This window comes from Alosa pseudoharengus, unplaced genomic scaffold, assembly GCF_046254945.1.
Source record: "Alosa pseudoharengus isolate Yale_2024_CS ecotype anadromous, Long Island Sound unplaced genomic scaffold, YU_APseudo_1.1 YU_APseudo_1.1_scf_7, whole genome shotgun sequence".
Taxonomy (NCBI): Eukaryota; Metazoa; Chordata; class Actinopteri; order Clupeiformes; family Clupeidae; genus Alosa; species Alosa pseudoharengus.
Window position 1 is genome coordinate 1,755,520 of NW_027468859.1, and position 23,234 is coordinate 1,778,753.

At 42.9% G+C, this 23,234-nt stretch overlaps 1 protein-coding gene and 1 long non-coding RNA gene across 2 annotated transcripts in view; one reads left to right on the forward strand and one right to left on the reverse strand.

Annotated features, from left to right (window-relative positions):
• LOC143110250 (GTPase IMAP family member 8-like) overlaps nt 1–16,036 on the reverse strand; it is a 39,140-nt gene extending 23,104 nt beyond the window's left edge. The window contains exon 1 of the mRNA XM_076273138.1: nt 15,969–16,036. Coding sequence (XP_076129253.1) covers nt 15,969–15,987 — 19 coding nt within the window. The 5' untranslated portion in view covers nt 15,988–16,036. The remainder of the gene's footprint in view (nt 1–15,968) is intronic.
• LOC143110377 (uncharacterized) lies at nt 1,279–7,230 on the forward strand. Its single transcript, XR_012984133.1, has 3 exons — nt 1,279–1,316; nt 1,703–1,815; nt 7,006–7,230. It is a non-coding gene; the product is annotated as an uncharacterized LOC143110377 (long non-coding RNA).
• Nucleotides 16,037–23,234: the final 7,198 nt, after the last annotated feature.

A 23,234-nucleotide genomic window follows, 5' to 3' on the forward strand; every position in this document is an offset into this window, starting at 1 on the left:
TCAGAAAAAACATCCACCCACCCGCCCCTCCCACACCCACATACCCAACAACCCCATGTTAAGTACAGTGTATGAATGAAAGTCAATTAAAATTACAAACAAAGGACAGGGAGAGAAAGAAAAAAAAAAAAAACAATTACAAATTAAAAATAAATAAATAAATAAATAAATAAATAAACAACTCAGACCTGTGTCTCTTCTGGTTCAATGTCTAGAGTGTCTATGATGGACAGCAGGGGGACCCAAGTCCTATTGAATTTACTCAATGAGCCATTAAGGGAAAACCTAAGCCTCTCCAACTTCAAATTGAACAGAACTTCCTTGACCCATCGACTGTAAGAGTTGGGTGCAGTATGTTTCCAGTTAAGCAAAATCAAACGCCTTGCCAGTAAAGAACAAAAAGCCATGCAGTGTTGGGCTTTGCTTGAAAAGGATTTAGTTTGAAGAATACCAAAAAGAGCTGGGAGAGGATGGGGATCCTCCCCAACATCATAGGCCCTGTGGAGGGTACCAAATATTTCAGACCAAAAAGTTTTCAACTTAGGGCATGACCAAAACATGTGTGTGACGCCCCTTTGCTCCCCCTACGGGCCGTCTGCCGTTTTCTGTGGTGGCCACCCGGGCAGGTTGCCGGCTTGCAGTGGGGAGACCTAATTAAGGGAGATTGGCCTCACCTGGCGCCGGTGTAGGCCTATATATATCATCGCCATCCCTTGTATCTCTCTCTCTCTCCCATCATTCAGACACATTTTTGACACACGCACTGCAAACCACTGCTACTCACTTACATATGACTAACACGCATCCATACACTTAATTTTTCACCCCTAGACATATCTATTCATTCTAGATCACTTTAAATAAATATCATTTATTTATAATTGGAATCTGTTGTCAGCCTCTTTTGTGTTGTGCCATGAGCCGGGCGTAACACAAATTGGGAGCTCTCCGGAATTTTTCTCCGGTTACAAATTGTAGCGTGGCTTCATTCATATATTTTTTTTATTTTTCTCGGCAACGTCAACCGCTGTGCACTCCAGGTAAGAAGCAGTTGCTCAGCTTGGTCAAGAGGCTTTTCCTTCGAGCACTGTTTTGTTGTTTTCCGGGTTTATTTATTTTCGTGTTTGGTTGTTTACTCCTTATCGTCGGAAACAATCCCGGGAGGGAGTTTGTTAAAACTCCTTTAAGGGGCACGTGAGAACGGCTGCACTCATTGGAGGGCAGTGAGCCTCAAGCCTGGCACGCTTCAGAAGCGACAGGTGTAGGATAGTATAGTATTAACGACAGGTCTGGAGTGCACGATGGTCCATGCCGGGGTGAGTAGTACTTCTTTCCTCATACACTGATTTTTTTTGAACGAGAGAGAGAGCCAAGTGCGTGTGTGTATTTATATTGCTTTCGTTCGTCAGATGTGGTTTGTAGCCCAATAGCTATTTCGTAACGTTATTGCCAAACACTTAGAGGCCTGTAGCTGCTGGATTTCAGTTACGATTGGTGGTGGTAGCCTATGTAACGTTAATGTGAAATCGTTGTGAACAGCAGTAGTTTAGAGAGTAAGTTTGTCTTGCTTACCTTTGTTGTCGAGTAGCTTTAAATCCAGTGTTGGGCTTGTTTAGCTGATGCTGACGAACTCACCCATTTGCAACTAAGTGGTGAGCTAAACTGTGTTAAACTGTTTTGTTTTGTCCCCTGTTTGGTGCAGTAGTTTGAGCTACCATTAAGTTGCGTCAGAGTTCATCCTTGTCTAGTAGGCCTGGCTATGCTATGGAAGCTGGGATTGTGGAAATGCAATTCCAAATGTAACGTCTGCTTATGGTAAGTCATTTTTAACATTTTATGGGTTGTAGTAGATAGACTGGGGACGCCTAGTTTGTCCGACTAGCCTTATGAGTGTTAATTCTACTAACAAGAGTAAAATGTTCTGTTTGAAGGGTGTTTAATTGTTTATTTGTTTAGCATATATATTTATTTCTCTTCCTTTTTCTGGTTTGACCCAAGTTGTGCGGTAGCACAGCAACCAGTGCACCTTTGTGCTGATTATTTGTAGGCTGTGGCCGGTATAAATTGTATTTAGTCTACATTGAGGATTGACTATACAAGGTTGTAAATAGCCTGTGTCCTTGTAACTTAGCATTAGGATGTCTAATATTGTTGAGGAGTTTATTGCTCAGCCCACTGAGGGGATGTTAGCCTATCTCACTAAGGAGCAACTAGTGCAGGTAGCCGAGCATTATAGAATGATCCTTAGTGCTCAACAAAAGAGAAATAAGGCTCCATTGTTTAATGCTATTAGGACATTTCTTATTGACAGGGGCGTACTGGGTATAGATAGTCCGTTACCCCTTACGCCTATGTCTGATAAAGAGGTTCGAATGCGAGAAATGGCTGTCCAAGAAAAACAGATGGACACTGAGTTAGCTTTGAGGAAGTTGGAAATGGAACGAGAAGTACAACAACGCCAGTTTGAGCTTCGCAAGCTAGAGCTGGAGCTTGCTGCCAAAGGAATCGCAGTTCCTGGCCCTTCTCCTGCTCCTCTTCCCCCTTCTCCTCTAGCCCCGCCAATAGCACCATCTGATCCAGCACCATTAGATATTAGCAGGTACATTAGGATGGTGCCACCCTACTCTGAGAAGGAAGTTGACAAATACTTTTCCCATTTCGAGAGGGTGGCTACTTCCTTAAAATGGCCCAAAGAGATCTGGACCCTGCTATTACAGTGTGTGTTGGTAGGCAGAGCTCAGGAAGTTTATGCCTCTTTGTCTATGGAAGATTCTAGGTCGTATGACTCAGTGAAGGCTGCAATATTGCGTGCTTACGAAATGGTTTCTGAGGCATATCGGCAACGATTCCGTAACTACAGGAAGTTTGATAAACACTCCTATATTGAATTTGCTCGTGAGAAGGAGCACTTATTCAATCGCTGGTGCACTTCTCAGCATGTAGATTCCTTTCCACTGCTTAGGGAGCTAGTCCTTCTTGAGGAGTTTAGGAACTGTGTGCCCGATGGTATAGCTACTTATCTGAATGAACAGAAGGTGACCACTTTGGCCCAGGCAGCTGTATTGGCAGATGAGTATGCATTGACTCATCGTAGTATGCCATTCAGCAAGCCTTGGGACAGTTCTCAGAGGAACAGGGTTTCTTTCCGGGGTAAGTCAAAGCCTGTTGTGGCAGAGTCTAATCCTGTGTCATTTCAAAAGGGCCCTAGTATGTCAACTGAGAAACCATTTGAAATTGTGTGTTTTCACTGCAGAAAGCCAGGACACAAGCTCTCTGAGTGTCAGGCAAAGAGGAAGGATAAGGGGAATATGACTGTGCATTCGCTTAACAATCCTCACTGTGGCTGTGAGGCTGGCAGTGACTGTTCTCATGATGTTTGTGGTGGTGATGACTCAGACTATTCTTCATTCATCACCTTAGGTTTTGTGTCTCTTCCAGGTCAAAGCAAAGTGCCTGTGCGCATCCTGAGAGATACAGGTGCGGCACAGTCCTTTTTGTTGGAGGGAGTTGTGCCTCTCTCTGCTGAGACTGACACAGGGACTCCGGTACTGGTTAGGGGCATTGAGATGGGTTTTCTGGAAGTGCCTTTGCATCGAGTCCAGCTTTCATCCGGTTTAGTCACTGGTAATGTTGTGGTTGGGGTACGCCCTTCGCTCCCTGTGCCAGACATTGAGTAAGTCCTTGGCAATGACCTAGCTGGGGGTAATGTTTGGGAGACTACTCGGGTTACATCACCGCTACCAGTTGTAGTGGGTGCTCCTCTGACCTCTGACATATCAGATGAATGTGCCAAGAAATTCCCTCATGTTTTTCCTGTCTGTGCTGTAACAAGAGCTAGAGCTAAGAAGCTACAGGAAGCTGAGGTGCAAGAATTCTTAAATAGATCTTCGCCGGTGGTCAGTCAGGTTGTTGAAGCAAGAGCTGCCATTCCTCAAATTGATGGCCAGTCTGACACTGGGAAAGAAGTTGTAAGCTTATGTGATAACCATTCAGTTGTGGTGACCGAGTCTGATCCGTCAGTGTTAAAGTCTGAAGTCGATTCAGACTTATTATCTAGTCTGTTCCAGGTCTCATGTGAGGATCTCATCGCTGAACAAAAGGCAGAGGGGGACCTTAAGAGATTGTGGTGCCTGAGGGAGATAGTGAAGGTGAGGCTTCCTGCTACTATCTAAAGGAAGGGTTGCTATATCGGAAGTGGACTGTGACCAAAGACGGCTTCATACATACAGTTGTTCAGGTGGTAGTGCCTCTGAAATTTAGACAGGCGGTGTTGAAACTCTCCCATGATGGGGTGGCAGGACATACCGGTATTCGTAAGACCTATGATCGGGTGGCACGCAGGTTCTTCTGGCCTGGGTTGAAGCGAGATATCTCAAAGTACATCAAAGAGTGTCATACCTGCCAAATGACTGGCAAACCCAACCAGAAGATACCTGTGGCCCCTTTACAGCCTATTCCTGCTGTGTCTGCACCATTTGAATATCTGCTTGTTGATTGTGTTGGCCCATTGCCCCGATCACGAGCTGGTCACTGTTATCTTTTAACAATCATGTGTCAGTCCACTCGTTACCCTTCGGCCTACCCTCTCAGGTCCATCACTTCTCGTGCTGTTCTCCGAGCTCTAACAAGCTTCATGTCTACTTTTGGCATTCCGCGTGTCATTCAGTCAGACCAAGGGACAAACTTCATGTCCAAACAGTTTGCTAGAGCATTGCGTCAGCTAAAGGCTAGACATAACATATCCAGTGCATATCACCCACAGAGTCAAGGGGCTCTTGAAAGATTCCATCAGACCCTTAAATCCCTGTTGCGATCTTTCTGTGTTGAGCTTTCCAGTGACTGGGAGGAGGGTCTCCCCTGGCTGCTGTTGGCTATTCGTGAGGTTGCACAAGAGAGTCTTGGCTTTAGTCCCAATGAGCTAGTGTTTGGCCACGCTGTTCGAGGACCCACAGCCATCCTGGCTGATGAGTGGAACACTAAACAGCCACCTGCTAATGTGTTGGACTATGTCAGTGGGTTTAGGTATCGCCTCTACCAAGCACGTGCTGCTGCTAGGGATGCGCTAGCGAGATCACAGTGTAAGATGCAACGTCTTTTCAATCGAAAAGCTGCAGAGCGGGGTTTTGAGAAAGGGGATCAGGTGCTAGCCATGTTGCCCATCATCAATAGCCCATTCCAGGCCCGTTTTGCTGGTCCTTACACTGTGGTTAAATGTCTGTCTGATCACAACTATTTGATTAGTACACCGGACCGGAAAAAGAAGACGCAGGTTTGTCACGTTAACCTTTTGAAGGGTTACTTCTCCTCTAAGCCTGTGGGCTTGGTGACTTCTCCTGTGTGTCCTCCCTCCTGTCAAGGTTCTTTGACTGTGTCGTCTCCATTGGAGAAGGGTTGTGATGGTTGTGATGTTGATGAGGATGTGACTGTGCCCTCCCGTGAGGTTACGGAGGGACGGTTACGTAACTCTGAGATGCTAGCAGACTTGCAAAAGCATCTACTTCACCTGTCTAGCAAGGAGAGGAATGATATTGTTGACCTTGTAAGAGAATTTCCATCTCTATTCCCAGATGTGCCGAGCCGTACCACTGTCATTGAGCATGACATTGATGTAGGTTCAGCACGGCCTATCAAACAGCATGCCTACCGGGTGAATCCTACCAAGAGGTCTATTCTGCGGAAGGAGGTAGAGTACCTGCTAAAGCATGATTTAGCTGAGTCCAGTTTTAGTTCATGGAGCTCTCCCTGTTTGTTAGTAGGTAAGCCGGATGGGACCCATAGGTTCTGTACGGATTACCGAAAGCTAAACTCAGTCACAAAACCTGACTGTTTTCCCCTTCCCCGTATTGATGACTGTGTTGATCGTATCGGAGCGGCAATGTTTGTCAGCAAATTTGACCTCTTGAAGGGTTATTGGCAAGTGCCTTTAACACACCGTGCTAGGGAGTTGTCTGCCTTCGTGACTCCAGATAACTTCCTGCAGTACAAGGTTATGCCATTTGGAGTTCGCAATGCGCCTGCTTCTTTTCAGCGCCTTGTCAATCATGTCCTGGCAGGAATGACTGAGTGCGAGGCATATTTGGATGATGTGGTGGTGTTTAGCACCACCTGGCTGCAACATCTAGCTAAAATCCGAGAACTTTTCCAGCGTCTCTCCGGGGCCAACCTAACTGTGAATCTGGCCAAGTGTGAGTTCGGAAAAGCAACAGTTACTTACCTTGGTAAGGTGGTTGGTCGTGGCCAAGTTCGACCTGTTGGCGCAAAGGTTGAAGCCATTTGTAATTTTCCCATCCCTTGTAATCGGCGTGAGTTGCGGCGATTCCTTGGGATGGTAGGGTACTATAGGGGGTTCTGCCAAAACTTTGCTACAGTTGTCACACCCTTGACAAACCTCCTGAGTGTCAAAGTTCCTTTTCTGTGGACTGAGGCTTCTCAGCAGGCCTTTGAGGCTGCTAAGGCTCTCCTCTCTAGCGCACCGATTCTGGCTGCTCCCAGATTTGGCGAGCCTTTCCAATTGGCTGTCGATGCCAGTGATTATGGGATTGGTGCCGTCCTATTACAGACCAGCCCAAGTGGTGTTGAGCATCCTGTATGCTATTTTTCTAAAAAGTTCTTGCGCCACCAAATGGCTTATGCTACGGTGGAAAAGGAGGCACTGGCACTCATCCTCGCAGTCCAGTTCTTTGAGATTTATTTGAGCTCCGCTCCCAGCCCCTTTGGTATTTATCGACAGGATGCGAAACTCAAATCAGCGGATCATGCGCTGGAGCTTAATCCTCCAGCCGTATCCCTTGCGGATCCAGCACATTAAGGGTGTTGAAAATGTAATTGCAGATGCTCTTTCTCGAGCATAAGCATGTTTGTTGCTTGTGACCTGTTCTCTCTTTTGTCTTCCCAGTATCCAAGGGCCCGGGTGTTGGGACGACCCAGAGATGGAATGGGGTCACAGAGGTTTTTTTTGTTTATTGATGTTGTTTGATTTGATATTGTGTCTTGATGTTTCCCTAGGTTTCCTGGGTGGAAACCTTTCTGGGGAAGGAGGTGTGACGCCCCTTTGCTCCCCCTACGGGCCGTCTGCCGTTTTCTGTGGTGGCCACCCGGGCAGGTTGCCGGCTTGCAGTGGGGAAACCTAATTAAGGGAGATTGGCCTCACCTGGCGCCGGTGTAGGCCCATATATATCATCGCCATCCCTTGTATCTCTCTCGCTCTCCCATCATTCAGACACATTTTTGACACACGCACTGCAAACCACTGCTACTCACTTACATATGACTAACACGCATCCATACACTTAATTTTTCACCCCTAGACATATCTATTCATTCTAGATCACTTTAAATAAATATCATTTATTTATAATTGGAATCTGTTGTCAGCCTCTTTTGTGTTGTGCCATGAGCCGGGCGTAACAATGTGCATGAGGTCAGCAGGAGACTGGTTACATCTATTACAGGTGTCTGCGACGTTGGGGTAGAATTTTGACAGTCTATAATTTGTATAGTAGATCCTATGTATTAATTTACATTGGATTAGACCATGTTGTGCACAGATAGAGGAGTTGTGTACCAATTGTAAGATATTAGTCCACTGGTCCTCCTCAAGAGTCAGACCTAGATCTTGTTCCCATAGGTTTTTTGTTTGTTGAGGAAAGACAGCGGTAGTGGAGTCTAACACCCTAAAAATATCTGAAATATTTCCTCTCTGATTGGGGTCCATCAAGAAAAGTTTATCAACTAAGGTCAGTACAGGAAGATTCGGAAAGTCAGGGTAATTTTTCTGAACAAAATCTCTAATTTGAAAAAATCTAAAGAGGTGAGAGGGAGGAAGTTTAAATTTGGTCGATAAGCCAGTAAAGGACATGAAAGTGCCGCCATCATAAAGATCATTAATTGACACAATGCCCCTGTCAAACCACAATTTAAAAGCAGAGTCCATAGTAGATGGTTTAAAGTTATGGTTGTTTAGTATTGGTGCATAGATTGAGCAGTCTCCCAAGCCAAAATGCTTCCTGAATTGTAGCCAGATTTTGAGGGACTGTTGGACTACTGGGTTTTTGCTTGCATTACATTTGCTTGTAAGATTTTTTTCCGTATACGCACGGGTTTACTAGCCCAGAGAAACTTAGACAATGATTTGTCCAATTTGCCAAAAAACTTTTTTGAAATGAGTACAGGAATATGCTGTAAGAGGTAGAGAAACTTTGGCAATATGGCCATCTCAACAAGGTTCGCCCTGCCAGCCCGTGACAAAGGTAGAGTGGACCATCTAGTAAAGTCATCCTCAACCTTACCAAGCAAGGGGACAAAGTTTTTATTAAAAGTGTCTGTCAGAGTCTTGGTTATGATTATACCTAAATATTTAAAACTATTATCTGCCCTTCTAAAAGGAGAAGTGCTGTCTGGGAGAACCCCAACCAACTCATTTAATGCAAATATTTCATTTTCCCAAAATTGAGTTTGTAGCCAGACAATTGGCCAAACTGTTTTAAGATGTTTTAAGATGTCTAAGGTGACTGGCAGTGATGTGAATGGATTGGACACATAAAGGAGCAAGTCATCGGCATATAAAGATAATTTATGTTCAGTGTTGTGGCGAAGGATACCTTGAAATCCCGGTTCAGATCTCAACCAGATCGCTAACGGTTCAATAGCTATGGCAAACAATAAAGGAGATAGTGGACAACCTTGTCTTGTACCACGCTGGAGTTGAAAAGGAGGTGAGAATGTATTATTTGTTTGTACAGAAGCAACTGGGGATGAATATAGCAATTTAACCCATGAAATAAAGCCAGAGCCCAACCCAAATCTATTCATTACCTCAAACAGGAAATCCCATTCTACCCTGTCAAAAGCCTTTTCCGCATCCAGCGACACCACAACCTCTGGTATGCTGGAGCTAGGAGTGTTGAGTATATTGAAAAGCCTTCTAGTGTTGTAAAATGAGTGTCTACCCAATATAAAGCCTGTTTGGTCTGGTGAGATAATTTCTGGTAGAATCTGTTGGAGACGAAGAGATAAAAGTTTAGCAAGAATCTTGTAGTCAACATTTAAGAGTGATATGGGTCTGAAGCTACTACAAAGTAGTGGGTCCTTATCCTTTTTTAACAGAAGAGAAATAGTAGCATCATTTAAAGTTGGGGGTAGCCGGCCAACAGACAATGCCTCATTATATACATCACTTAAGATCTTGGAAAGAAGTGGGGAAAATCCCTTGTAAAATTCTACTGTGAAACCATCTGGACCCGGTGACTTACCACTTTGTAAAGCCCTGATAGCACTTGCAACCTCAGATGGAGATGTTGGGCTAGCTAATTTTTCTACCCACTCTTCTTCTATTGTGGGGAAAACAATATTATTAAGTATATTGGGTGTATTTAACTGAGGGTGGTCAGATACATATAGATCAGAATAAAATTTTGCAAATGTTTCATTTATACTTTTTGGGTCAGTAAGGGTGGTACCAGATGGTGATTTTATGGTTGGGATTAGCCTAGAGGCAGCAGCTGCTCTGGATTGCTGGGCAAGGAGTTTGCCAGCTTTATCTCCTGACTCAAAGAATTTTTGTTGGGATTTAAGCAGTTGCAGTTCTGCTTCATTGGTGGTTAAAAGAACTAGTTCAGAATGAAGTTGCAATCGTCTTTTGTAGAGTGCAGGATCTGGGTTTGTAGAATAATCATCATCAACTTCAAAGATCATTTGTGTTAACTCTGTCTGTCTTTTCGCATTTGTTTTCTTAAGGTAAGCTTTATAAGAAATTACACAGCCTCTCAGATATGCCTTGTAGGTTTCCCATAAAGTGCCCCTTGATACATCTGGAGTGTCATTTATTGTAAAAAATACTTGGGAGTTGGTTGTGGCATGCTCAACAAAGAGGTCATTAGCTAGTAAACTTGAGCTGAATCTCCATCGCCTCAGAGGACGTCTGTAAGTTGGAAAATGAATGTCTAGAGAAGTGGGAGCATGATCTGAAATTATAATACTATGGTAGTCACATGAGCATATATTAGAAAGTAATCTGTTGTCTAAAAGAAAAAAGTCTATTCTAGAATAAGAATGATGGACAGGCGAAAAAAAAGAAAATGATTTTTTGTATGGAAATTTAAACCTCCATGGATCTGAAAAACCCAGCTGTGATGCAGTGAATGAAAGTAGTTTGGCTGACTTTGTAAGGGAGTGTGGTCTGGCTGAAGATCTGTCTAAGTTAGGATGCTGAACAAAATTGAAATCCCCCCCTATGATTACATGGTAAGTGTCAATATTGGGCATGGATGTAAAAAACTTAGATATGAACTTATCATCATCCCAATTTGGTGCATAAACACTGGCTAAGATGACAGGGGTGTCGCACAGCTGTCCTGAAACTATAACAAACCTACCAGATGAGTCAGATACAAGTTTTTCTAACTTAAAGGGAATGTGACGTTGAATCAAAATTGCAGCCCCCCTAGCCCTGTCACTGAACTTGGAATGATACAGTTGGTCGAACTGACCCCTTTTAATACGCAGAATTTCCTCTGTACGCAGGTGTGTCTCCTGCAAAAACACCACCTCGCCTCTCAACCCCTGAATATGAGACATGATCTTATTTATTTTCGTCGCTTGGTTTGCCCCTTTGACGTTCCATGATATGAAACGGATATTATTCATTGACTTTTTATTATCCATGTAAGCAGTGAGTTCTGTGTGAAGTATGCATAATACACCATGATATTAATGTGCATGGAAAGTAAGCACATGCAAGAGCACAATGTCTGAGAGATAGTAAAGGAGAGGAAAAAGAAAAGAAAAGAAAAAGAAAAATAAAAGCCCTGTGGACACCCGTCCCCAGTACAACCCACTCCCAGTAACCCCTTATACCCACAATCCCTGCACAAATGTGCCATCTTCACTTAGCAAAAATCTCCCGGGGCTCTACTCCACTCTCTCTACCCCCACCACACAATAATTAAAAAGTGTTATTATAGAAAAGTGAATTGAACCATTCTACATGGCATGACACTAAAAGGAGTGAACATAGACTAGACAGTAACAGTACCCTAACTCCAAAAAAACACAGAACAGAATGAGTTAAACTTCACGCCGTTTCATGCACATTTAGCCTACACATTATAAGGCTTCAATAAGCAATTAAACAAAGCTAACAATAACTGTAACGATACAGAGATGACTATGGTTCATAATCTTGCCCATGGGCAGTGAACAGGCAGTCCAAGCTTATGTCCAGCGCCACTCGGTGACATAGTGAAAGTGAAGCAACGCATAGCCTACCATAGAAGTGGTCGCAGTCTCTCTGTACACAAAAAACGAATCAGTCCTCCTCCATCCTCGAAGCAGGCTCGTACGTGGCCAGAAACTGCTCAGCTGCTCTCACCGATTTCAGGTGCCGTCTTTTGCCATTTTCCGACCTGATAAACAGTCGCGCAGGATACTGCAGTGAGGGCTTGAGGTGGAGAGTGTAGAGTTGTTGCATCACTTCTTTGTATTCTGCGCGTTGTTCTAGGACTTCGGGGCTGTAGTCTTTGTAAATGTATATCGGCGTATCATTGTACTTCAGCTCGCCTCGTTTTCGCCGGGCTGCACGAATCACCGCTTCCTTCGTTTGAAACATGTGAAAACAAATGATTACCGCTCTGGGCTTTTCTCCTTCGGCTGGTTTGACTCTAAGCGCACGGTGGGCTCTCTCAAGTTCTGGGGGGGAAGGCAGCACATCTTTCCCCAGTACCTCAACCAAAAGATTAGAAAAAAAACAACGTTGGTCTCGTACCTTCGATCAATTCAGGCAGTCCTATGAGGCGAAGATTGCACCGCCTGCTTCTCCCCTCCAGGTCTAGAACCTTAGCTTTCAGCTTTGCATGGTCTTCAGCCAGAGCAGTCACCTGTGCTTCTAGGCGCTGTAAATCGTTCAGCCCAGATTCCACATCGGAATTGTTCACTGTAGACTGGATCCCGTCTAACTTCGTTTCAATGGCACCAAGCTTGTTTTCAAATCTTGCAGGAAGCGAGTCAGGATTAGTTAGCAGGTCCGCTTTGAGGTTGTGTAGCATGCTAGCCAACATAGCGTTGTCGACAGCGGGACCAGCGGCAGAAACATGTTCTTTTTTCTTGTCTTGTTTGCTTGGTTTAGAAGACATATTGGCTGGCAGTGCGCGTAAAACACATTAAAACAAGTCGTAGTCACTAATTTCAGTAAATTTCGGCGAATAGATGGTCAAATACAAGTTGTGTGGCAGGAGCCCCAAAAAACACCACTACTCCATTCCTCGTCCTTATTGCTTAACTGGGTTTTTATATACTTTAATTACTTTTTCTGCTGTTAGTGAATGTGTGTGTGTTGTCTGTATGCCAGACATCCCAAGTCTCCCAGAAGTTCCGGGAGTCTCCCGCATATTGATAGCGGCTCCCTGATGCCCGCAAATTAGATAAAATCTCCCGGAATCTAGAGCGAGCGAGCAAGAGCGCGCACGCAAGACCGAGACTTCAAATCACGTATGAGTTTAGCGCGCACACGACAGAGAGAGAGAGAGGGAGGGGTGGTGCCCGTGTGCCTGAAGCAAGATGCATCCTGATTGGCATGTTTTGCTAAATCAACCAATCAGTTTTCAATGTAGTCAGGCTTTTATGTCTTTTATCCCTAACTAAATTAATCAGTTCAGTGTATCTAGGAACAGGAGCATCATGGCAGAGTCAGAGTGCCCCCAAAAAATGAACATTTAAGACCCATTTCACATCAGACCACACGATGTGTAGGCCTACCCTTGTCTCATAAGAGTAAACAATAATGATACTGTATGCTGCACTGTTTGTAACAGTGACTTATTGCCCATGGCAGGTTAAATGATTGCAAAAGACATGTTGAGGTGAGTTGAACTAATGTCATTTCATGTGCATATTATTCAGGCCTATACTAGATGGCTAGTTGCCAAGGCTACATGAAAAGACCAAACTACCAAAATCTACATATTTTATTATCAAAATTCCTATCTATAGGCCTTCCTTATTTGGTGTACTGACTAGACATTATTGAACAAACATTCATCTGTATTTCAGTATCTAAGTATACCTATAGGCTACAATAATTCTTTTTTTTGGGGGGGGGGGGGGGGGGTCTGGTATGCTACTGAGACCTTGAATTTCCCCTGGGGATCAATAAAGTATCTATCTATCTATCTAAGCCATTGGGCCAACATGTGGCTAGTGTGTGCTTGCTATTCATGTGCACTCACGGTGATGGCCTACTGTCAGGATCCCCACCTGGACTTTTAGTTTTGTCTCCCCATAACCTGTGAAGACAGTTCTTTGTGCTTTGTTTGTTTTGTTGAGCTAGCCATGCGCTGTCATGTGCCCGGTGCCACGCCCATAACCTTATTTGGGCAACTTCCTGTCTTTGTTCTTTTCCCTCCATTTTGTCCGTTCACCTATCCCTCATTGTGCCAGCAAAGAAAGGAATTTGCACCTCCATTCACCAAATAAAGGCTGTGGTAGTGTTTCTACATGTTGGCACAAAATTTCTGTCATAAACCAAATAGGTTACAATGCATCGGTAACATGAGGTGAATCAGACAGAAGAGGGGCCTGTCTTAGTAGCCTATTCCTAAATTTGCAACTTTACTTTTAAACGGAGATGCACCGATATGGAATTTTAGGGCTGATAATGATAACCGATATTCATCAGTCTGTTGTGGCCAATACATATACCATAACTGATACTTATAAAAAATTGTAAAACACTGCTCCTTGGGGTTTGAACAAGTAACACTTCTGCCTGCAAATCAAAAAATGAGAATGGCCCCAGACTAACTAACACACCAACAATCCACACACAGACGCAACCTCTGTGATCACGATTGCCACTCCTGCATTTGTTTTGCCACCAGAGATGCTTATCAAATCAAACAGACCTGTAGGAATGTGCTAACCATGGTCAACTACTGGTGGTGATCTTCAGAAAATGTAATTCCTTCCGTCACTGATATATGGTTCTCACCTCATTTTACATCTTTCTCAAACACTGAAAGAACGACGCATTAGACACTTTTATCCTGTCATTCCACAGAAGTGTTTCCCGTTGTTGGGTATTTCACTTATTTCATTCTTTGGGTTAGGCTCCATCCCTGCCAGCAATTATCAGGCAGGATCTCTTGTTCTCCGATGTTAACATAGAAAAAATATGCAACTATGGTCTGTCATGAAAGATACTATTTTACAAGCCCATTTACTACCCTAAAATTAGACTAGGGAATGAGATGGCCCATATTAGCAGATATCTAGTGCCCCCTCATGGTTTTCTGGCATCCACATGAATAAATGATTACCTTGCAGCAAATGACCTAACTCGGAGTTTAACTTAAGCTTTTTTTTAATGTTGCACAGTCCCAGATAACCACAGAGGGCAGTACACAGAGGTTTTGTTCTGTTTAGGTGGAATCTGCCGAATTACAGACATCCCATAATTTTGTCATGCAGTTATAGCCTATATCATTCTAAATTGATTTTAATATGAGGTGAAGTTACAAGGTTTGAGATTCACAAGACAAATGAAAACTAGCATAAGGACACTGAATTGTGTATGATTATTGCCAGAGAAGAATTTCCAACTACTTTTTTTCATGTTTAACCCTTTCCAGCTTTTTTTTTTTTTTGCTCATGTGAAACAGCTCGGCGCCAGCAGAGAGCTTGTGAATGTAGAATGCTGATCTTACTGGGACATGAACAGCAGACACACACTGGGTGAACTTGCTCTGCAGGTTTGCCTGGAAAGGATCCCATTGATGCCGTCTCCAAACGTCCTCTTTTATGACTTCCACAGGTATAACCAGCAGTGAAATGAAACTTGAATTGGTAAACTATTACCAAATCACACACACAAACATATAGGTGGTTGCAAAACACTCTCCCTCTCTCTCATACACACACACACATACACATTGTTGCTCCCTCTTTGTGTTTCATGTGATATACAATGATGACTTAAAAGATTTCCATGCAATGCTTATCTTTTTGATCACTCAAATGAAAGGTAAGTGCTTGTAAATCTACTTACAAATAAACCCACAAACTGCACCATAAACTTATGACATATACTCTATTTTCTGGAAATGGATTTCCTCCTGCATATTTAAATTCCATCCACATGGATATGCAAACAAAACTGGGAAAAGTAAGTGAGTATCTTGATCCCGTGAGGGAAATTTGGTCTCTGCATTTATCCCAATCCGTGAATTAGTGAAACACACTCAGCACACAGTGAACACACAGTGAGGTGAAGCACACACTAATCCCGGCGCAGTGAGCTGCCTGCAACAACAGCGGCGCTCGGGGAGCAGTGAGGGGTTAGGTGCCTTGCTCAAGGGCACTTCAGCCGTGCCTACTGGTCGGGGTTCGAACCGGCAACCACAAGTTCGAAGCGCTAACCAGTAGGCCACGGCTGCCCCCAAAAGACAAGAACACCTAAATCAAACAGATGTTGATGTGACATCACAATCCCGACACTCTGTTTTCTTGGTCCACATGCAGTCACAGAAACCTGAGGTTTCACCTGAGGATCTTCACTTAGGTTCAAGAGTGTCTATATTATATTTTACTTTAGTTTTATTATTATTATTACTATTATTTTAATAATCACTTTAAGTAATCATATCAGAGGTTTTGCATGTATGAAAGGCTAAAACACATACAAATCTATATATTTTAATTGTTTTTACCCTGAAGAAAATATAGCTGCTTATAACAGACTTCTCTTTTTGTCACAGAAACAAATGAATAAGCTTTTATTAAGATATTAGTGAATTTACATTTTGGAGATATTGCAGGAGTAAAGGAAGTATTTTACTGTAAGATGTTAAGTTAAAGTTAAATTTGTCCAGTGCAGAGATGTGGAGAAGGTCATTTCTTAGGAGTAAAAATGGAGAAATGGGCGTAAAGAGTCAAAATTGATGTTAATAGGAGTATGAAAGTTAATGTACAGTACTTACGAGCATGTTTGCTGGCCATGTTTGGCTTGATAGGCAGTTGATCTGTAAAGTTGATCTCTTGAAGTCCAGGAGGTGAGTTTCATGCTCATCTCAATCACACTTTATAACCTGCATCTAGTCCACTCCCTTTCGACAATATTGGTCTACACCCAAGAGGTGGTTGCAACACACATGTATGAAAAACAATTGTTTTTTTTCTCTTTCTGTCAGTCAAAGTTCAAAGTTCAATAATGTATTGCCATGTCAACATAGTTGATTGGAATTTGTCACTCACACACACACAAACACACACACATTGTTGCTCCCTCTTTGTGTTTCATGTTATACATTGTGATCATATGCCTACAATGATGACTTTACTTGGGATATATTTGCAAATGGCACTTGTGCCCTGGGAGGTAATATAACATATTCAGTGGCTTACATTATCTCCTCAGTAACAATAGAAGTTTTCAGGACTATGACTAATGCACATCACAAAAGATGTTGAGACAACAGATTTTGTTTTTCTCAGAAATGCCACACCCAATACCAACTGTAAATGTGTGTGTGTGTGTGTGTGTGTGTGTGTGTGGTGATGGTGGTGGGGTGGCACTCCACAGAGTCACTGGAAAGAACAAAACCTGTTTTTACTTCAACCTTGCTGACTTACCATTTTAACCACATCCCTGAAGTGTTAGTATTAGGCCGCGTTTACACGAAGGGAAGACGCAGATATTTTCCTGCGGTTTAGCCTCTCATTTAAACACGAAAACCCCATTTTTCTCACAGAAAACGATTATTTCTAAAAAGTGGAGATTTCTGATAACGCCAGTTATGTGTTGTCGTGTCAACTGGGAGAAACAGGGTTTTAGGTCTCAAACGTCACATTACGCGCCAGAAAATGCTTAACGTCATGTGAGCGCCCTATGTTTACAGTTTGTTTGGCTACTGTTTATGGATGCTATTAAGGTGGTACACATTTTTACGTTTGTGCAAACGCTTTAGGCCTGTTTGCATTTGCACATATAGTTCAAAAGAGAAATAGGAAGTGATTAATTTCTGTTGTTGCTAATTTTTGGATTCTGATTGACTAACGTGGGATTGAGCTTCTCCTTACACCAAGGCCGTAGTCATGATGTCAACATTGGGGGGGACCAAATCTGTGGTGGGGTCTGAGGGACCCCCAAACAGAATGCACCCCCCCGGAGAGTTTTGTGAAAAGAGAAGGGTGGAGAAGAAGCAACTTCAATGGTCCATCCCTGGACCCGTGACTCCATTTGTGTTCAAAATGTATACTTTAAAAGAAATTACAAACTAGAGTATCTTTTGATAACCTCTATATTACACAGAATGTGGTTCTTTGACTTATTACTTACACCTGAAGATTTTTTTAAACTTAGGCTTAGACTCATAGGTTTGGAGCCTAAGATTTTGTCTTTTAGTTTAGATTTTATTATGCTGGCGGCTAATCACACAATTTTAACGTAGTTTGAAAGGGGCAGGATTCAGGAATAGGCTACTAAGACAGGCCCCTCTTCTGGCTGACTCACCTCATGTTACCCCTGTATGCATTATAGACTGGCTTCTGACAGAAATTACGTTTTGTGTCAACATGTACATGTAGAAACACTAGGCCTACTACAGCCTTTAATTGGTGAATGGAGGTGCAAATTCCTTTCTTTGCTGTCCGCGATTCACATTAACTAGGCTATCACGTATTGTAAACGTCGCCACATTTGATCACGTTTTGCCTGCATGGATGCGCGATTGAGTACGCATCTAAATAATATGCAAGATGCAACAATCATTTCTAAGAGGCCTATACACGGTAATTTCTGGCATTACTACTAGCATATGAATGCATTATTTATGTTGAAAGACGTGAAAGAAATGACACAGGCTTGCACAAATTCATTATTTAAAATAAAACGTTTCACTTTCGCTATCATTGCGAGAATAGGATACAATATGGAAAATGTTCCCTTTCAGTCTGATTGGCTCCAAACATGTATGGGATTTCCTTAGCCTGTGCTACACCTTTCCGAGAAGTTTTGTGAAAATTGTTCCGGTAGCTTTTGCGATATTGTTGACAGCCCTACCTCACCTCAGTAGGGTGCAGTAAATGGAAGCTTTTATTAGCGCACGCCACTAACGAAAAACGGAAAATCACCAGGACAAACCACTCAGGGGTGTAGGCTACTCTGCAACCATAGGTCACTAATTTGTGCGTTATTTATGTTTGATTACATTTCAGATACGTGTTGGTTTCCTGTAGGCCTAGTATAGAGCTTTATTCTTTCTTTATTTTTCTATGTCCGAATATTGGGGGGGACATTTTGGTCATATTTGAATATTGGGGGGGACACGTCCCCCTCAATGTCTATGGTGACTACGGCCCTGCCTTACACTGCCACCGACCGGTTTGCCATGCTCTGGCGGCTGGTGTGCACGATGTTATTTTTGAAAACGGAGCGGGTGAAATGTCCGTTTATGAAAATAGCCGGCCATGTATAAACGTAGCCTTAGTATGGTGTTAAAACATTAAATTAATGGAGCCTGACTTTACACAATGGGCTGTTGTTAGAAGTGCAAAGCCCTACTGTTTCTGGAAGGATTGTTATTATTACACATTACACATCAGGTGTCACAGTCATTACCCAGGAACAAAGGTTTGGTCCCAGGTCGCTAGCGCCCCTTGTACAATGCATTAGCCACACCCAATTGGAAATGAGGTATTTGGGATTTTGTGCACACTATGATAAAATTGCAAAGAGAGGTGCTTCTCCATGGGTGAAAACTCATTAAATTTGGCACACAGATCAATTGGTATAGTGGAATACACAGTGATAAAGGCTTGGCCCGTGGCCCAATTGCATAATAGAGTACCGAAGTGTGGCGTTCTGTTTCCATGACGGCAGTGTCACTGGATCTGAACAAACTTTCGAAGAGGCCTCAATAGCATTGAATGTAGACACGTGGCATCATTTCTAGATAATACATTGTTTTAAATGTAGGCTAAAGCCATTTAAACGTGTTTTACCTGCTAGGCAGCAGCTTAGCCACATAACACAGATTCCCTGGCAGGTGTAATAGAAAGAAACAAAATTCCAATGGATATTTCACATTTTATGAAAGACTGGCGGCTGTTAAGAGTGACGTTAAGCCAAGACACGTCTGTGAATTTAAGCAGTGGGGGCCCTAAGCAGAATTTGATTTGGGGGCCCCTGTGGTGTTTTTTCCTTGTGTTAATGACCCTCTGTAGCCTCACAAGGCCTCAGTATTATTGCATTTACTATAATATGTCAAAGGTGCTATATTGTTTTGTAAGTCAGAAGGCTAACTGTCAGAGCAAGTGGGCGTAGAGGGTGAAACCAGGTGGCGAAAGAGAAAGTGGTCAGGGGGTGAAACCAGAAAGGGAAGTCCTGGCAGAAAGCAATGCATAAGGATGTAGTCTAACGACGCCTAGTTCCAGGAATGCACTAATATTTTGTTCATAGTACCAGTTTGCAACAATTATTAGTTAATACTAAGTTGTAAACACTTCAGAAAAAGTCATTTAAAACTTTGGATATACCAAAAAACTTTTACTGGCTTTTCCCAAATCACGGAAATAACGTTGACACAGCGTAAGTGGTAGCAGCAGAGAGTAGAAGCCATCAGGCAAGTGTTATTTAAATACACTCCTGGTGTAGGCTACTTACAAACTTCCCAATGCCTCATTTTATGAGTACAAACCCTGTACTACTGTAGACGTTTGGTTCTATTATTAGTGGTCATTTACAAGATACACTGTTGGTTCCATTAGCGCCTGCACCAAGCCATTTGGCTGATAGCGCTAACTCGACTAATGTTTGACCAAACGAAAAAAAAGCTTCGGGGGGGGGGGGGGGGGGTTTGGCTCGAGGTCATGGTGCAAAGGACCCTAGAATGAAATTACTCTGAACCATCGCTTTTAAGGCGAACTATGCAGGTTTTCTTAATTTACTTTAACTTAACAGCTTCGGAGTCATTGGAATGGTTATATGACTTTTTACAGGTTGAATGGTGGCTGTCTCGCTTCCCCCTAGCACCTGTGAGCGGAAAAAACAACCTTGCAACTTTGGGCCGGCAGGCCGGCGGCCTCAGTGTCAGGAAGTAACGAGTTGCTTTGCTGCATTTAAATACACATACACGCCAGGCACCGGCTAGAACAAGGTAGCGATGGAGTTTCTCAGACATTCGTTATGACAGAGCCAGCCAAAAAGAAGCAAAAACCGAGAAAACAGCAAAGAAATTACCAATACTGTTTCTCTTTAAGGAAAAGTTTTTTGAACATTTACTTTATAACTATCCTTTATCTGGGTGTGTCATGGCATACATTTTATAAGTTGTGTTTTAGTGCCACCTTGTGGATTATTTTAAAAGAATTTCCATATGTAGCAGGGTTAATTATGCTTCCCTGAATTTCCCCATTGTTTCTACAAGTTCTATGGACATACTTTGTAGTTTGAGGTACAGTAGGTCGTAGGGGGGTGTGGCTTGGGTGTGGCAGGGGTTGGTTCCCGCGCTGAAGACCCCTTAAGTGTTCATGCAGCCCCCTCCTCTGCCTCTTTTGCTACTGTCCTGAGGCAGAGGTATGTTGAGTCTTGCATACAATACATCATATCTTTTATATACTTGTATTACACATTTTTCACATATAACTGTTTTCTGGTGTTACACACCTTATATACGAGTTAAGTTTGTTTAATCACTGTTTTTATGTTAGCTCGTTACACAATGCATATTACCTCAGTTTTACATGCTACAGTGTGCTAACGTGGCTGCAGGTGTAGCGGCGTTAACTAGTTAGCTTACAGATCTTCATACTGGTGAATTGACTGAATGTATTTAAACGTGGGTTACCTGTTTGATTGGCAGGAGCTGTGACGCGACTGGCTCGCTCCCTGCCTGATTTGTGTTTGTTTTGTCATATTCCAGGTATGCCATGTTTGTTTTATTGTGTTATTGTCTTTTCACATGTACTTTTATGGCGATTTACGCAACTGCGTGTCTCGTAGGTTTGCCGCGCTCTCTTTTGCTACTGTCCTGAGGCAGAGGAGCTGTGACGCGACTGGCTCGCTCCCTGCCTGATTTGTGTTTGTTTTGTCCTATATTCCAGAGAGCAATAAACAGTAAAAATTAAGGTCGGTTGTGGCGTCCATCATTTATACACAACGCAGAGTGATCGAGGGAGGGGAGAGACGACCTCTGTTACACATAGTACTTTGATTTGACGTCTTTATCTCTTGTTGGGTCAAAGTTCAAGGTAAACAAGGAAGTAGTAGCTTGCAATCGTTCGAACCATGTTAACGTTAGATTTCTTCATACTGTTAAACGCTCCTTAGAAAATACGTTCTTGCTTTGAGAAGGCTTTGCTTGTAAGTAGATAGATAGATAGATAGATAGATAGATAGATAGATAGATACTTTATTGATCCCCAGGGGAAATTTAAGGTCTCAGTAGCATACAGACAACACACACACATTCACTAACAGCAGAAAAAAAGTAATTAAAAGTATATAATATAAAAAACACAACTAAGCAATAAGGACAGTAGAAGATAAAGAATATACTAAAATACAAATTATACTAAATAACACTTAATCTAAATCAAATCTAAAAACAGTATTCACATAGTGGGTGATTAATCAATCAAGAGGCGCTTGCAATGACTGAGGCAGGGACTGAGCCTGTGATTCTCTGTGCATAGTAAGGTAAGGTGCTCTGTGTGAGTGAGTGTCATGGTGATGGTGCAAATGAGTAAGTACAACAGTGCAATAATAAAGTCTATATATATCTATATATATAACTATATTAAGAAAAGGTATAAGTGTGGCCACAGTTTGGCTGTGGCATGGAGGGAGGGGTTATGCATATGTGCTAATATAGCATGCAAACAGTGAGGCAGAAAGACAGTGGTAAAAAGTGGCTAGTGGACAGACAGTATCCAAACATGGAGGGGGTGAAGAGGCAGACAGACTATGCAGAGAAGTCTATCTCTCCTCTTCCCTTAATTGAAGCATTGAACAGTTCAATGGCCCTGGGGACAAATGACTTCCTCAGTCTGTCTGTTGTGCAAGGCAGTGAGCGAAGTCTCCAACTGATCAGGCTCTTCTGCTTTACAATAGTGCTGTGGAGTGGATGACACTCATTGTCCAAAATGTTGATCAGTTTGTTCAGGGTCCTTTTGTCAGATATTGAAGTGATGCACTCCAGTTCACCTCCCACTACAGAGCCAGCTTTCCTTACCAGCCTGTCAAGTCGCCCCGCATCCTTCTTCTTTGTGCTTCCTCCCCAGCATACCACTGCATAGAAGAGGACGCTGGCAACAACAGACTGCTAGAACATCCTGAGGAGCTTGCTGCACACATTGAAGGACTCCTCAGGAAGTACAGCCTGCTCTGCCCTTTCTTGTAGAGTGCGTCAGTGTTGGCTGACCAGTCCAGTTTATTGTCCAGGTGGAGACCCAGATACTTGTAGGTGCTTACCACCTTCACATTGACCCCATCAATGGAGACTCAGGCACGTAGCAAGCGTGGGGGATGTGGGTACACACTTTTCCTGGAACACGATTCTATCCCCCACACTTTTTGTCAGATTAAAACGAAAGTAAAATATGGAAATAAACGCTCACGTAAAGAGTTGGAACCGTATGTCTAATAAGGGTGGGCTCTGATAACGCACACACAGAGAGACACAAATAAGTCTGTTGATTTGATTGAACGGTCATCCAGCCAATCACATCAAGTTAGCGTCGGTGAATAACCCGAGCCGCTCTGATCAAATTCAAAGTGTGCGTCTTTCAAGGCTGCTTGAGTCTGCATTATAAAGTCTGCAGTGATCAGATTTGAGGTAGAATTGAAATGATAATTGTTACCACATTATTAGTAAACCAAAATTCACTGTCTCTCTGACAGTTTTTGTCACAATGTAGAAATGCATGAGTCAAAGTGAGAGCGGGGGTGCGCGCACCAAGGCCCTTGGCTACTGTTCTCATTATTCTCTGTCTATGATCTGCAGCTTTTCTCAAACTATGGGCCTCCTCAACAATTAGCTTACTGGTCCACGTAGCCGCGAAATTAAGTTATGCCTGGTGCTTCACGTCTGATAATTTGCAGGAAGATTGAATGGTATGGAACAGCGGACTGAAAGAAAGATAGGCTAAAAGTTTCCCAAATCAGAAATAGCCTTCTTATTAATTTGGTGTCATCAACTATATAGACATCCAGGCCAGCACATATACGTCTCCAAGACGCTTGGAAA